Here is a 16811-nt window from a genome sequence, read left to right as displayed (position 1 = left end):
AGAAGGCTGTGCCCTTGAAACTGAATGTGATGCTGGGAGACAACCAGCAGATGGCGTTGTACGTGGTATATGGCGGTAGTACCTGACCAGAAGGGTGTGGACGGGTTCTGACAGGGAAAGTTGAGACCCTGAGGACTGAGAAAAGAAAAGTTGTAGGAAGCACAGGAAGCTGTGAAGAGTCCAGAGAAAACGTGAAGGTAGAAGAAGAGAAAACACAAGTCAAAGCAGCATCATCAGCCGGGACAGGGAAGGGTTAAACTGCAGGATGCTGCGCAGTACAAAATATTACACAATAGAATAAATGGCGCAGGGACTGGGCGCGAATACTTCAGTGCTCCAGCACTTGCTGCTAGCAATTGTAGTACTTTAAGGGCCTGAACCTGACGGATGAGATCACGGCTGGTAAATCCAGTAAAGGGTTAACGTCAAATCCCCCACAGTCTGACTCAGCCCAGCTACAATCTCATTCGGGGTCTGGCTTAGTTATGGGGAGTATTGTGGTCCTTGCTCTACAGTGTAGTGACCCCCAAAACCTCTTAATTGTGGCATCACTTGTTCCTGTAGGTTTGGGGTGCTGCGGCTCGTACCTGGGGATTTGGGGGTGCTGCGGCTCTTCTGCAGTTTGTAGGGGTACTTCAATGTCGTGTCCAGCTGCTTGAAGCTTTCCTTCAGTGAGTGCGTCTGGTAATATTCCACGAGCTCCTGCAAAACGTCAACACAAATCACCCAATGATCCCTACAAATCCTCCTGCTGACTGTCTCCCAGTGGGGTTGGGGGAGGGGTAACGTACCAGTAGACTCTCAAACTTCTTGGCCTCGGTGATGTGGATCCAGTTGTCCTTCTCCACAACTTTTATGTGTTTTACTTCATCATTGAATCTGTAAGAAAAACACGAATGCCGTGAACCCCACAGGCCAGCAATCGCCGCCATCATCCTGCGCAGAGGGCGGAAAGGGTCACTCATTGTAGAAAACTAAGCCACTGCACACAAGAAAGCCAATAACCTCACCGGGCCGCCATACTCCCCACCACAGAGCCACGGCAGTGTGAAAAACCCTGTAAAAAACATGGATTTCCAGATGACGGAGGGGCTCACTACAGATATCTTATTGAGGTCAACGAGCTGTATACATGTGTCTGCAGGGAGCTCCCCCTAGTGGTGCCTGTATAACACTGTGTAAGACACTTTTTGTTCCCAGGTTGTAACTCTTAGAATTTATCTACCAGTAGCTTAAACTTTGGGTCTGTGGTCAGAAAAACTATTTGAAAAATTCCTACTCTGCAATAAAACCTGTGATTTTCCCTCATTTTTCTTTGCATAAAATCAGTAAACCTCATTCCCATCACGTAACATTAAAGGGAGTTAGTTGTCCAGGATCATCTTTTTCTGTAAAACTCAGTTCCCCCTGCCAAAAAAGAACGAATAGGCATATAGTCGACTCTCCCCGCTGTGTCTTGTGCCGCTGCTCGGCCCTCCCTTTATTACCGGACATCACAGGCTGCTGCAGCTCTGTCACTGGCTGCAGCAGCCTGTGATGTCCAGTGAAAAGAAGAGACTGCAGCCTGTAAACATTACACAGGGGATACCCGAAGCAGCGGCGTGGGGCACAGCCTCTAGTACTGGCTGTATAATCTGTCTGCAGTGAGCGCCACCTAATGGTAGCTGTATATATATCAATACAGTGAGCTCCTCCTAGTGGTGACTTTATAATTTGTCTACAGAGGGCTCTTCCTTATGATGGCCGTACATATCTACACAGTAGCAATAGCCATGTGCTTCTGTCTGCAGTGAGTGCAGGAAGGTTCTCATGTAGCATGCAGGAGATTTGGAGCTGTGTACCAGTATAGCTCCGCCCCTATAAGATATATTGGCGCATGATGCTGAACCCCGATCACATTACTTTTCTTTTTTTTTTTTACACATGACAGGGTGGGCTTCATACTTGATGCTAATGGCGAATCGTTCAGCCTCTGCTGGTCGTTCTCGGATGAGGTACGTTCCGCTGAGATGCGACTTTAAGAGGTTATCGGCTTGTGGACGCTCAACGTTCCCTGCAAACCTGGAAGAGATGACAGCGTGTGAGGAGCGAGGCGCAAACCGTGAGAAATGACCAGGAGGAGGAGGACCTACCAGGGGTATCTGCTGTAATCTGTGCGGTTCGCCGGCTGCTGCAAAATACAGACAAATTAGTAAAGCAGATGATGGGCGTTTTACCCTTACGCTTCTGTATGGGATTCCCCAACAAGGGATTCCTACTGTACCATTGGGAGTCCTCATGTTCCCTGCCACAATAAATCCGTGGACCGTTCCCATAAGGATACCCCAGGTCTTCTGCACCAAGAACAGTTCCTGGATCTCAGAGACCCCTCACCTATATGCCTTAAAAGTATCTAGTCCCTTTAAATGGCTGCTACATTAACGCAGGCCTGGTGGTCCAGACCACATGAAGATTATATGCTGGGGTACAGAGGGCGCCACTCACCACAGGACAAGGCTTCACAGAGGAGCTGGGGAAATAACCAGACTTCCTGGTGAGTAGCAACCGTCCCTGCAGATACAAGAAGAGCGCCGTCAGTCATACTACACACAACTAGCAGTCATAGCGGTAATGGTCGGCACTCACCTCCCACCACTGGGAATCGGGGTCACCTCGGAGCAGCTCAATCACTTCTCCCGTTTGGAATGTTAGCACCGGTTTTCCGGGAGGAGCAGGGTTCCCGTGGTAATTCTGTACCGCCAACATCTTGGGCCCTGCAGACAAATTAGTAATCAACACAATGAATATTAATAATCTGGTGATGGGAAACCAATATGGTTGCCTCCCTGTATGGAACTACAGATCCAGGGCTGAGCTTTATGTAGACTCTGGGCTTATACTGTGATGAGAGCGGCGGCTCCTGTAATATCTAGAGTGATGTGGGTCACTACATTCCACAGGGTTAATCTCCATAGAACACTCAGCCACTAAACCCTTCACTTCTGCTCTAGTCACATCTAGAGCTGCAGCCACAATTCTGCACAGAGCCTGAGCTGTGATCCCATAATGCACCTCTCTGCTATAACTGCACTTTGTAAACGAGATCCTGCCACCTGACAGCCTATTTTACTGACCTCGGAAGAATGGAAGGCTACCTTGAGCCGGCTACCTGAACCATGCTGGGATTGAACCTGCAACCATCATTCCTGCTGCCTTAGTGCTCTGCGCCACACGAGGCAACGCGTCCAGAACTGTGCAGCATTGTACAGAGAATTAGAGATATGATCCAGTCTTCAGAGGTTCTGCAGCGCTCTCATAGACTGCTTCCAGATATCGGGCTTGAACCCCCCCCCATTAACCATTTAGAACCATTTTGATAAATGTATGCTAATGTTAGAGAGGTGAAGAACGTGCCAGTAGACCGGAGAATAGCGGTAAGATGATAGAACCGTGCGGAGTACTCACCCGATACAGTGATGAGCGCATCCTGCAAGAGAAAAATACTTATCAGCTGTGCCGTCTGTACTCCCATCATGCTCTGCTTCCCCCGTCACTAGGAGGACATTGGGGGTTGTATTTCTCCATTAATAGGGTACGTTCACAAGTAGCAGAATTGGTGTAGATTTTCCACAGTGAGAATCCGCACTAAAATCCACATCATTAGTGCAGATTTTAACACGGATCCACAGCAGACGTAACGCCTTTAATTGAAGTGGTGAAATCAGCTGCGGCCCAGTGTCAACTACAGCAGCAAAAGGTGCAGATTGTAATACGGATCCACTCCAAAATCTGCAGTACAAAATATACTGCCGAACTGCACCGAAATCCACTGTGTGTGAACATACCCATAATGAGACTTATTCCTCTGCAGCAGTCATGGAACTATTCTGCTTGCTCTAGGGTTGCCATGGTAATAGGAACAGATATTCAGGATGCCTGTAGCCATAGCAACGATGTACATACAATACTCTAACCATAAAGGCTATAGAGATCAGCATGCCTCATTATGATCCAGCATAAACATTATGCCCCGGCTTTGATACTGTAACTAAACCAGCCCCACTTTATTAACTATGCTAATGATGTTCTGCAGCAGCGCTGTCCCCATATATCATATCTCTTACCATTTCGTCAGCAGGGCCTAGAACGGAAAAAAAAAAAGATAAAAAGAAAACCGCCATTAATTCAGAACAGCGACCTCAGCAAGAACCGCAGTGCGATACAGCGAGAACTCACCGACTCTGCATGGGTGGATTTTCTCAAGGCACTCCTTATGGACTCCGACGCCGCACTTGGTGCAGTAATATCCCTGATAGAAGGTTCCCCTAGAGAAATGAAAAGAACGAGTATCACCGGCAGAGTCGTCGTGGCCACCGCCGCAGGTAACACGAGTGTCTGCCCACTTCTCACCTTAGAAACATCTTGCAGGCTTTACAACTGGTGGTTCTGTCAAATGTGAACATCTGGAAGTTGTGGTGATTGGCGGTGGCTTTTTCCGGTTTAATGTTGGAGCTGAAAAAACGGAACGGTCAGAAGATTAGATCAGTGATGGCGATAAGGCAATAGCTTCATTGTAAACCCATTCGTCATGCGGTCTGAGGACAGCGATAAATGGTGACTTAATGAATGGACAGAGGGGATCAAAAGCAAGAGGAGCAACAGCATATCCCTATAACACAGACAATGAGAGCGGGAGGAAGCCGCCATATAACAGCACAGCCCACATTCCACCAGTTTCATATGCCATTTTGCGGGTACCTACATCGCCATTTCAAACTGCTCCATCCATTTCCTCTTCATTTCCTCCGTCTTGCAGAAGAACTGGAATCCCTGCTTCCCCTGGAGGTGAATTAAGTAGAATCCGTACGACCACTGAACAGAGAGAGAGTAGAACGTGAGTGCGGTGCCGCCATACTATCCCCCTTTGGTATCCATGCAGAAAACGGGGGAGGGGTATTCAATAAATAGAAAAATAAACGTCAGCCGGGAAGATCGACGTCTTACCATTTTGCCATGTGACTAGCGCCAGCGTAAAGGAACCAGAGAAAGTGAGTGTAAAACATGAGGAAACAGTGTGTTCACATATGACGAGCGCGGCTACAAGGAAATGTACACTTGCAACATACGGCCTTGAAGGGGACTGCTGCCCTAGAAATGTGGCTTCCAATGTAATCAATGACTGGGACGTCCAGCGTGAGTCTACAGATCTGGACATGGATGTCACGTTACATGGGGCCGCAGTCGCAAGTAACAACCGCTCCCATATGGTTTGCATCGGAAGAGACATTTACAAAGAGGCAAGTAGGGGACACTTCAAGGGGTATTAGACCCTCAGTCATTAATGGCTACGATAATAATACTTATCTGTAAAGTTGTGGCTGTAGAAGTCAACTGGAGTTGCAAAAACAGTGTAGAATTGCCAGCTGTGACCACGGCGTACAGACGGGTATTACCACCTCCGCCATGATAGACTGAGGTGGCAATGCCGCTTTACATGCACGGCACTCCTCCATCTCCACCCCAGTCTGTATGTTGTATCCATCTCTCTCCACCCTTGTCTATACCTTCCTTAGTGGTGTCCATCTCCCCCAAACTATACCCTTGCACCCACACCTCTCCCGTCACCCCAGTGTGTATCTATACATGCCCTCACCAGCTATATGTTGTATACATTTACCTTCCTGATGTCCTTGTTGTACGTGGGGTCGTCTGACATTTTATGGTACAGCAGCTCTATAATCTCCTTCAGTTCGTAGTTATCACCTTTCCGCTTACACACAATGACGACTTTATCGAACAGGAAGAGATACCTATAATGGTGACATCATCATCAGACACAGGGGGAGTAACATAAAAAAACTTTTACGATCCCCCCCCCCCCCCCTTGTCATACACAAAATCAATGATTGAATTCGGTCAGTCCCGAGGGGCAGGGCTTGGGGCCTCTCCTCCCAATGTCACTCACCTGTCCTGCTTCGCTTGGTTTACTATCGATCGGACTTTTAACTCGCCATCGATCTTTGGTCGCCCGAATTCTTCCAGATTCACCTGCTGTTATAAGTAAGAAGAGGTGGGGTTATATACTACCTTCGAGGAGACCCCTCCACGTGAGGACGGAAGACTTAACACAGCATCAGAGCTTCAGGGACGACCGCATAGTGCACATATACAATGTCTGAGGCAGGGGGGTAGCTAAAGGCTCATGGGCCCGGGTGCAAAAGTTTGTCTCTAGCGTTTTGTTCACCATTAACTTCAACGGGTTTTCATTAAAAAAATAAATATTTCCATTTATTTCTGTTCCATTTTCCAACGGAACAAACAGCGCCGTCAGCTACGCTATTTGTTACGTTTGAAAAAAAGGAAGTGAGAAGGAACGGAACTAAACGGATCCTATGAAAACACTTCCTGCGCTGAGGTCTCACATGTCAGAAGCGCTTTGCATCCGCCATCCACTTCAATAATCCCAACAGTTTCCACCTCAACCGGCCACAATGGAAACATTGATGTGGATGATGTCCCTATGACAACACTGAAAATGGCAGCAATCAGAATAGGAAAGGTTGTCCTGAGCTCACCGGAGCAGCCAGTAACAATCCCCGGATTCTGGTCCAAGCCCTGGATTAGAATGATCTAGAACGTTACTCGGCAGCTGCAGTTACATTATATTATTACAGGGCGGTTCTACTGCTTTATTTAGCCGCTTGTCAGACTGTCCAGAAGTGAAGTATAGACGTGCGATTGCAGGCAGATAGAACAATGTGAACACTTCATCCTCTCCAATAATATAAAAGCCCATCAGTATACTCCAGTCACAGCCAGAGCAGCACTCACAGTTCTGCTGCGTTCCTGTAGTTCTCAGGCTGTCAGATCGCACATCCTTCCTGCTGATGATGACTCAGCAGAATAGGGGTTACATCTGGTTGTGCCGGGAGTATAAGACATGATGTAATGGACCAGCGAGTGCAGCTCTGGATGTAACAGAAGCGACTGCAGCTCTGGGTGTGACGGGAGGATCAGTACAGGAGAAGTAAAGCATTTAAATTGGCTCAATGTTTTATCTGTATCTACGATTTTCGTTGCAACAGAGCCGGCCAAGTGCCTGCAGTGCCACAGATCTGGTTGCGCATATTTGGCTGCACAGGTCACATGACGTACGGTCATCTCCGGTGACTCACCAGGTTTTCTATAGAGTTCTGGAACTCGCTGATCTTCTTCAGCGTCTCCTTGTCCCTTTTCACTTCATTAATGTACATAGCTAAATCCTAAAAGAGAAAAAACAGGGGTCAGCGGGATGATGGGAGATCCTGGCAGCCGCTCGCTGGATGGATCCAGCTGGGTAAGAATGCGCTGAGTGTGGCCGCCCCCACAGACAGAGGAGGGGGAGAGGGGGAAAGGACGAATGCAGCCGCACCCCATCTTCGCTCCTCTTATCGGGGGGTTAACTCAGGGGCAGCGGCTGAGGCCAAATTACATTCCAGCAAGTAAACAAAGCTCAAAATGCTTCATTATACAGTAATTATAAGTCCCCAACTTTTCAGGATCTCCGCTTGCTGACACTGAATGGAAATCTTCCTCCATTAAATTCACAGGCTGAAATCCCATCCTGACCTGACTGTGATCACCCCAGCATTTCAGCCAGGGCAAGAATTAGACAAGTTTGTATCACTGACAGCAAGCAGAGTTCTTGAAAATGGTGAAAATCTATTAGAAATATGAAGAACTTTTCATTACACAAGGAGCCCGGACTGTGTGTGGGCTGCAGGTGGTAGGTTGTTTATAGTAGCACACCGGTCCCACCTACCTGCATAGCTTCCAGCGCTTCCTTCAAGGTGTGTCGCTCCGGGCAGTCGGCCGTGTGGCTCAGCAGCTCCTGTGTAAACAGTATATGTTACAATAAAAGCTGCTCCAACAGTACCAATGATTATTACGCCGGCCACCCATATTGATCCCAGATTACTGCAGAACTATAAATCCCAGCATGACGTGGCCAACCATAGGGAGGTCCAACACCACCCAACAAAAACGTCATAATGCGAACCACTTATGCTCCAATACATCTGTTCAGCTGAGAAAAACTAACTGCCATGGGGTGGAGGCGAGCACCCTGACACCATTTACAAAATCAAAGCAGATGCGATGGCGGCAATGGTGGTGGAGTGGCGGCAATGGTGGTGGAGTGGCGGCAATGGTGGTGGAGTGGCGGCAATGGTGGTGGAGTGGCGGCAATGGTGGAGGAGTGGCGGCAATGGTGGAGGAGTGGCGGCAATGCTGGTGGAGTGGCGGCAATGCTGGTGGAGTGACGGCAATGCTGGTGGAGTGACGGCAATGCTGGTGGAGTGACGGCAATGCTGGTGGAGTGACGGCAATGCTGGTGGAGTGACGGCAATGCTGGTGGAGTGACGGCAATGCTGGTGGAGTGACGGCAATGCTGGTGGAGTGACCGCAATGCTGGTGGAGTGACCGCAATGCTGGTGGAGTGACGGCAATGCTGGTGGAGTGACCGCAATGGCGGTGGAGTGGTGAAGCAGTCGTGGTGGTCCAGATTTCAGACTCATGCTTGTACCTTTAGCAGCAAGTGATACTTGAGGACTCTCTGCATCGGAATGACCATCAGATCCTGCAGCTTGAACTTCCCATCCTGAACCTTCATGGAACATTCCTGAAAGAGAGCGAACGCTAAAACTTGGGAATTCCTATATTCTACTACTACAACTCTCAACATAGCCTGCACTTACCTCAATCTTTAACCGGACTTCATCCCGAGTCGCAATCAGCTGGTCCAGCGTCTTCTGCGAATATTCAATGTGACTGCAGTACTCGCCATAAATCAGCAGCCTGGAAAAGATAAAACTTTCAGTTCTTTGCAAAAAATAGTTTGATTGCTATTTAATTACCTTAAACAACTAATAAAACAAGCAGTTTCTCCAAATTCACCACAAAATGCCACTTTTACCGACTCCTGCAGACGTAAGGTATAGGCGAATCTTAGCCCGCTCCTCTTTCACATCCCACCATAGAATTTCTATAGGGGTTCAAGTCAGGCGACTGTCGGTCACTTCAGGATCTCCCAGGACTTCTTCTGAAACCGAGCCATTGTGGCCTGAGGTCTGCGTGTCATGGTTGTGCTGTTGCAAGCTCCAATGACGTCCGAGCTTCAGCCTTCTCATAGAAGGCATGATGTTTTCTCCTGAGATTTCCTGATCCTTGATTTAATTCATTTTGTCCTCCACCCGCTGCAGATCTGCAGTGTCAGAGGAAGCAGAGCCGCCCAGAGCCTCACCGAGCCACCGCCGTGCTTCACTGTAGGCAGGGGGATCATTTCAGCTTCATTCTTCCTCCTCCAGATAAACCGCTGATCCATAAGCCCAAAAAGCTGCAGTTTTGTTTCATGGCTCAACAGAACAGAATCCCCAAACTTCCGTGGTTATTAATCTGGTTTTGAGCATATTAGAGGCAAGTTTTCTTGTTCTTCTGGTCAGCAGAGGTGAACGTCTTGGAGTTCCAGCATGAAGATCGTCAGGGTTTAGTAGGCGCCTTACTGTGCTGCTGCCACCAGGTCTTCCTGCAGGTCTTTTGCAGTCACTACCTGGAACTTGTGAACTGCTTCCAGCTGTATCTCCAGGAACATTCAGCGTATCGCGCAATTTTTTTTAATATCCTTTTCCTTGTTTGTAGAAGGCAATGATCTCTTATTCCACTTTTTGGATCTCTTGACTTAGCCATATTTCTAACATGCCATCAAACATCACAGTCAAAGCCCAAACCAGTCCAGCTATTTGATGTGTTTAATCTCAAACACACCTGATGCAATTGATGAAGCCCTTGATTAGTGGCATCAGGTGTGCTTGAGACAACACTTGATTTGCAAATGTGTGCTCTAGGGGTGCCATTACACGAGCGCTAGCGGCTACCACTGGCACTCACGCTTCTATGACAACTATTGGGCTATACCTGCATGCGCAAGTGCAGCCCAGCAATTAGTGCTATTACATGGCATTAATGCTCCTGTAATAGCGCTAATCATTGTGCAGTCTGGCAATTACATGAGAACGCTGGTGCCAGCACTTGTGTAACAGCAATCTGACGATGCGCTGACTTGTGTAACAGCAATCTGACGATGCGCTGATATGTGCAGGATTAATTAAGTTTTTCTTAATGCAGTTTTTGAAGCCAAAACCAAATGAAGATCATACAAGGAGAAAGAGAATAAAGGACGGATACAACTTCTCTTTTTTGGATCGACTCTTGGTTTTGGCTCAAAAAACTGCATCAAAAACCTGAACAATAAGTTAATGTGTGAACGCATTCTAATTCTGCGGTAGTCAGTAAAGTGGCATTTTGCGGCGAATTTAGAGAAAAAGCTTGTTATATTAGTTGCGTTGAGGTATTGCAGCTGTACACTACACAGTAACACTTCTATCAGAGCACTTCACTATCCTGGATATATGAGAATCTGGTCTGAGGACATGAGGCCTTACTCTAGTTTAATTCTCGTTGTCGTCTTCTTCCAAATCAAATCTCTAAAGAGGGAATTAATACAGTAGAATATATTAAGCGGCAGTCAGACCGGGGAATCCTGCAGGACATCTGGCAACTGGGCATAAGAATCACTTTACGTAAATTCACCCTACCCACTACTGAGCATCAGTTTACACCACACTGACATCTTCTGCTTGAAGCTGGCCAACAGAGGTTATAGATTACCGGTCTCATAATCTGAACGGGAGGGCACTTCTATCCACAAATAACCAAACTGTGACACATTTCATTAATTTCCCAACCGGGGAGTTCAAAAAGGGGTCTAGGGGGAGCAGCATGAATTTATCCCAGTTAATGGAAAACACTGAAGAAAAACAAAGTTATCTACCAGAGTCATAAGGGTTTCCAAGGATCGCCCCGTGTCACTCATGAACAGTAACATGCCATTTTCTCCTTGCTGGTACCATAATGAAATCCCACTAAATCAGGGTTAGACTGAATGACCACCACTAAAGGCACAATGGCAAATAGCAAGGGTGACAGGGGGCACCCCTGCTAGTGCCTCTGCACAATTTAAATTCTCCCAATACACCAGCCACAGCCAAGATATACATTTTGGTCCGAAACCCAGAGCTTTCAAAGAACACCACAAAGATCTCCATTCCAGACTATCAAATGCTCTGGCAGCATCTCAGGTAAGTATTGCTCTAGATCCAACATTATTAGGGTGCACCTGCATTTTTAGAGATCAGTCTGATGTTTATGGCTGTGGCCTTGGATGTCATAGACTGTCTGCGATCCGCCGGGCCAACCGATCAGCCTAAACCTTTGCCAGGATTTTGACATCAACGGATAACAACACAATTGGCGGATAGGAATCTGCAGTTCCGGGTTCTTCCAGGCTTTGGTATAACTACACTAACTGCCTCGGAGGGTGGTAGGTGGCCAGTCTGTCTAGAAAACTCCAAGACCTTCGCAATAACTGAGGAAGGAGACCCTCGTTATAGTTTTTATACACCCGGCTGGGGGGCCGGCCAAGCCAGGGGATTTATTATTTGCCAGAGCATCAAGTCCTTCCTCAAACTCTTCCAATGTTAGCGGCTTCTCCGAGAAATCCATGTCAATTTAAAAGGATTTAGATCGGTGCAGCATAGTATATTCTTTCTGCTTTCATTCGTCGTTATGGGGTGTTGAGTTCAGACTGATGCGGGAAAACATTTTTTCCCCCTTTTTAAATTTGCAGAAGGCCACAACATGTAAAAAAAGTGAGAGGGTCTGAAGAGTTTCTGGACCCACTGTATATACTCTGCCCAATACCACTTCTCCTGTCATATATACTCAGACTGGCTTCTATACTCCACATCCACTTCACATTGTGCAATACTCCCTCTGACCAGCAGGTGGTGGCGCAGTGCAGGATATATTCCTGGCGATTATAACTCACCTCTCTTTATAGTCGAGGAATACTTGGCCGATGGTTCCGCCACCGGACATGATTGACAGTTCGATGGTTCTCAGGAAGTTGAAATGAACTTTTATAAGTTCCTGGAGAGCAGAGAACATTGTGAGATGAGGTCATGTGACCCTGAATGCTGAAAGGATAACAGTGGTGTTGTACAACACAGATGAAATAACCAGACAGCGGCGCTCACAATCTACACATACAATAAAACTGCGGCCATTACCTACGGTTGCGCCACAGCTATGGCGAGGCATGATGCACTATTAACCTTCGTGTTTGTCACATTTAACGCCTTGCGGCGGCTCTCACCTCCAGATTGATGAAGATGATGCTGATCTCGTTGGGGGGCAGGATCTGCTTCAGGGGTAACATGTAATTCTGAAAGAGAAGAGATGAGATCAGCGAGGTCACAAGTCACAGATCTATCACTACTTATTACATGTGGTCACATGACCACGTAACGCAAATCCCGCATTGTAAGGGCAGAGCATACAGCGAGAAAATCTGTGGGAGCTGAAATGGTGGACATATTACTTATCATCCAGCTTTTCCAGGGGTGGAGGTGCCGCTAGTCTATTCTGGATGGACTGATGAGTGTATCTATGGCGCACTCACCAGACGGATCTCCTCCAGCGTTCGGTAGTAGCGGTCCTCGGTGTCGCGGATCTCCAGCAGGCAGCAGTTCCTCTTGTCATCTTCTGTCATTCCCATCTTCTGGTGGAGAAAAATTTAGACAAAGGATCAGATCCAAACCGAAGTGTAATCATCATATAACCAACAGTCCTGCAACTTCATCGCCATTTTCAAGATCTCTGCTTGCTGTCAATGATTGGAAACATCATTTACATCTTTATCTAATCCCTCACTCACAGCTAAGGATTTGCTACAATTTATCCTTTGCAGGCAATCCTCTAGGAGGTAAAACCCATCAGCAGCACTCATCTCTCTCATGTCCTGATAGTCTGTTACAATGTATCAGTGCAGATGACATGTATCAATCTGGAGTTGACCAAGGATTGTTAACACTGGATACAATTATAACGAACCCGTAGCTGTGTGCCGGACCGCTCACTAAGGGTTTCTGCCTCTGACGGAGTTAGATGCTTCCTTTCACAGACAACAAGCAGAGATCTTGAGAATGAAGTGGAAGCCAAAAACAAAGTTTCTCTGATCAGTCCACCACAACGACATGCAGCTGATGGGTGACTAGTAATGTCTGCGGCTACTTCTACATAACGGGTCAGTGCAGGAACGTCCTAAACTTGAGAACGGATGATAATGAGCACGGATGGTTGGATCATTAATCACCCTCAGCCTGTATCACCACCCCAAAATGGAGGAGACCATGATGATCCCATGGAGACAGACAAAATGTTAGACGTGAGCCCACACGGAGAGCCGGCCTTACCTGCATGTACCGAATCTGCGGCGTGGGCGAGGGGGAAGACGAGAAAAGAGTGAGAAGAGAAGATCATTCATGTTACACAGCCATTCATGCTATAGAGTGACACACTGGGGGTTGTAGTCCAACACATCCCCAGTGCCTCGTTCTAAGCAGCTATGATTCACAGGAGATAAGCGGCGCCACAGCCAAGTATTACCGATTTTGACCTTTTGAGAAGCAGCGAGGGGGAACGAAGGGGAGAGCAGAGCGCGCAGTGTGACCACTGGTGAAAGGCCGCCAAATGCCACGTTCGAAATGGCAAGTTGCATTTTCGAACGCACTTTACAGCGTTCAACAGCGGTTTTAAATGCGCCCCATCCCTATGACGGGTGATGAGGTGCGTTACAAAACACACGAAAATAGAGCAGACAGGACTCGAAAATCGTGGCGTTAGAAAAGCCGCATTCGAACGCTAGTCAGCATGGCCCCATTAAAATGGGAGTGTTAACGTTTAGCGCACCGCTTGAAACGCCGCGTCGAATGCTGTAAGAAGCGTAGCCGAATGCATTCTAGGCGCACTTATTTTACGGCACTCACCATTGGCTGCTGATTCTCCACTTTGATGATGTCTTCGTAAATATCGTCCTCCTCGCACGGGACGTCGTACGTGTCATTCTCTCCCAAGTCATGTTCACTGCAACGAGAAAAACAAATGTCAGCACGACCAGAAATGTAGCGTCCGCGTCACATCCGAATATGGACAGAAACCAGCGATCACCGCCATACTGGGGACCAATACGCCACCGCAGAGATCTCACGTGGACGGAGCTGCCAGAACCGTACGGACAAGAAGTAATCACATACAGTGCCAGTTACCACTACCGATGCACCTTAACCCCTCCAGCACCTGTCACGTCTAATGACCCCGTTAACCCCTCACACACTGGACCCTCCGTATTTTCCACATTTAACATTTTATTTTGCCATCAATTGAAACTGTCAAAAATAACTGGAAAAAAAAAAAAAAGCTGAAGAAATCGGCGTCCGTCATAATCCGCCCGCAGTGCAGACACCTTTCTGTTCCGGCCTGGAGCCGTGGGTGACATATTGTGGGTGACAGACGCTTACGTGTTCCAGGGAGCGATCATTACATTTAATAATAACCCTGATAAAAAAGCCCGGAGCCTCAGAGCGGGCAGAACCGCGGCGCACAGCAAGGTCACCCCTCCCCCGTGCAGCGCACTGCAAGGCTGCGCCATTCACTACAGGGCTCCCAGAATATTAGGGAGCTGCCGTTCAAGCGATTCCCCAATACACTGCAACACTGGATTATCAGAGACTTCGGCTGCCTCATCTGACACCACCAACACAGCGGAGGCGCCAATCACGAAACATTACGCATGGCGACACGAGGACGATGTCACTGATTATTAATGAAGGGACGGAGCGGTCCACTTTCTATGACGCTTCATAGTGCAAAGCTCTGTAACCTTCTTCTACACTTTGCGTTTATGTACCCACCTTGTTCAAGATCTCTGCTTGCTGTTAGTTCTTGTTCCGATTCAAAGGCTGAAAACCCCTCCAGCTGAGGGATTGTTGCATTGTATCCTCTGCGGACTCCAGATGGAGAAGTTACTTGCGTTGATACATTGTAACAGATAGCAGAGAGATTTGTGTTGCCGATATTTGATTGCTGCAGAGGATTGTCTGCACCGATACATTGTAACAACCCCTCAGCTGACAGCAGTATGAGGTCAGGACAGTGTGTAAATAGAACGAGGTCCGCAGACTTAAAAAACATAGTCCAACCAGCAGACGCCACGATTGATAGCGAAGCTCGGACCCAATCACAGTCGGGCTCTGTCATACTGTGGCGACTTCATGCAATAGATGACAATATGGCGGCTCCATAGTCTGTGGCCTTCAGATAAATAGCGTGACCGTCTGCTCGCCACCATCATCTACTCCATCTGTTTAACTGAAGCGTCTCTTCCCGGCCGCCATCTGCTTGACTAATGCTAAGATATCCATCAGCCTCCATTCCTGGAGACGGCGCGGCCGCAGGTCACATGATGAGCGCAGAGTTGGGGACAAAGTCACCTCGCATTTATATGAGGCCAAGAGAGGCAGAAATAATGCCGCACAGCAGATGGCCCCCGTTAGAGCAGCGCTCAGGACTTATGCCCTCCATAGCAGATAAAAATACGTGCATGCAATAAGCCGTTACCCGTAACGCCAAACTGCGCCTCCCTAGCTCCGCCCCTCAAGATCTAATCAGATATCAGAAGGAATACTGATGTCAATTGTGGAATTTGCGCCATTTTCTTGTCATTGGTATAGATTTACGGAGAAGATAAGAGGAAATGCAAAAACGAAATCTGCGGATTGCCATGGTCTCCCAAATTAACCCCGCGATGATCACACATCCATGATGAGTCTTTACGGTTTTCTCTGAAGCCCCCAAATAAATATTTGTATTTCGCAGTTTTTGCCGCCAAGTCTGCTCATTGTCTATATGACCCAATGCTGCGGCGCTGTGCGGGTGTGAAGGGGTTAACAGCTTGTGACATTCTCCTCCTGGCGGCTGGTGGAGCGTGCGGTTCTGTCTCGGCACAGGTTGCCGACACAGCTCAGCCGGCTGCTACGTTTTGCCTCCGGCAGCGAGTCAGGAGCCGCGGACCTTGCTGCCCAGAGGGCAAAATATGTTAGAAAATCGCGTCCGGAATAAATCCGTGTGAGCGGGAGAAAGCGGCGCAGTCAGCGGCATCCAGAACCAACATGACAGTCATAAGAGGAGTCGCCCCACAAACCAAAGCTTACAGCAGAGATTACTCAATGACACAGCAAGTGGCGCTGAAGAGCCAACAGAGAAACAGAATTGTTACTGCAGCTGTGGAAGCGACTGGAGTAGATGATGTGATGTCATTGCAGAAATGTGTCCGCAGTTCTGGAAGGGATTACAGTATGAGGGCTCATTCACACAGGTGTATTCAGTTTTGGCCCATGAAATAGGCAGCATTTTCACAGGCCAAAACGGTTCGTATTCCCGGCATATTGCGGTTTTTGAGATGTGACTGCAGCAAAAGACATGTGACTGCAGGAAAAATAATGTTACTGCAGCTCCAAATGTGACTGGAGTATCAGACATGATGCAACTGCAGTTGTGGATGTGACTATAGTGAAAGACATGATGTGACCGCAGCTCTGGATGTGACTGGAGGATAAGACACGATGTGACCGCAGCTCTGGATGTGACTGGAGGAGAAGACACGATGTGATCGCAGCTCTGGATGCGACTGGAGGATAAGACATGATCTGACCGCAGCTCTGGATGTGATTGGTGCTGCAGTTTCGTTGCAAGCAGTGCCATTTCGTCCTGTAAATGTTGGACAGTTGGTTGGAAACCGAACGGACCTCATTATAGTCAATGGGGTCCATTTGGTGCTGTTCGGTTCTATCATATGTTGGTTCCATTTGGCCACTGGGTGTAGTTTTACTGCTCCCTGA

The 16811-nt window shown here is 47.9% G+C and overlaps 1 protein-coding gene across 3 annotated transcripts in view; it reads right to left on the bottom strand.

Annotated features, from left to right (window-relative positions):
• The window catches only part of VAV2 (vav guanine nucleotide exchange factor 2), an 85819-nt gene that overhangs the window by 5264 nt on the left and 63744 nt on the right, over positions 1 to 16811 (bottom strand). The window contains exons 5-26 of one of the 3 annotated variants that reach the window (XM_066580260.1): positions 13902 to 13998; positions 12536 to 12634; positions 12230 to 12298; positions 11903 to 12003; positions 8715 to 8814; positions 8543 to 8638; positions 7781 to 7849; positions 7155 to 7241; positions 5945 to 6030; positions 5657 to 5789; positions 4742 to 4851; positions 4390 to 4491; positions 4216 to 4304; positions 4104 to 4120; positions 3445 to 3466; positions 2626 to 2753; positions 2485 to 2550; positions 2133 to 2170; positions 1945 to 2061; positions 792 to 879; positions 588 to 702; positions 83 to 169 (exon numbers count right to left, since the gene is read on the bottom strand). In XM_066580260.1, the coding sequence (XP_066436357.1) occupies positions 83 to 169; positions 588 to 702; positions 792 to 879; positions 1945 to 2061; positions 2133 to 2170; positions 2485 to 2550; positions 2626 to 2753; positions 3445 to 3466; positions 4104 to 4120; positions 4216 to 4304; positions 4390 to 4491; positions 4742 to 4851; positions 5657 to 5789; positions 5945 to 6030; positions 7155 to 7241; positions 7781 to 7849; positions 8543 to 8638; positions 8715 to 8814; positions 11903 to 12003; positions 12230 to 12298; positions 12536 to 12634; positions 13902 to 13998 (1916 nt within the window). The remainder of the gene's footprint in view (positions 1 to 82; positions 170 to 587; positions 703 to 791; positions 880 to 1944; positions 2062 to 2132; positions 2171 to 2484; positions 2551 to 2625; positions 2754 to 3444; positions 3467 to 4103; positions 4121 to 4215; positions 4305 to 4389; positions 4492 to 4741; positions 4852 to 5656; positions 5790 to 5944; positions 6031 to 7154; positions 7242 to 7780; positions 7850 to 8542; positions 8639 to 8714; positions 8815 to 11902; positions 12004 to 12229; positions 12299 to 12535; positions 12635 to 13901; positions 13999 to 16811) is intronic. The other 2 variants (XM_066580257.1, XM_066580258.1) reach the window with 2 other exon arrangements.

Source organism: Eleutherodactylus coqui, chromosome 10, assembly GCF_035609145.1.
Source record: "Eleutherodactylus coqui strain aEleCoq1 chromosome 10, aEleCoq1.hap1, whole genome shotgun sequence".
NCBI classification, from domain to species: domain Eukaryota; kingdom Metazoa; phylum Chordata; class Amphibia; order Anura; family Eleutherodactylidae; genus Eleutherodactylus; species Eleutherodactylus coqui.
Note: the sequence above shows the minus strand (reverse complement) of the source record. Positions and strands in the feature narration are given on the sequence as shown.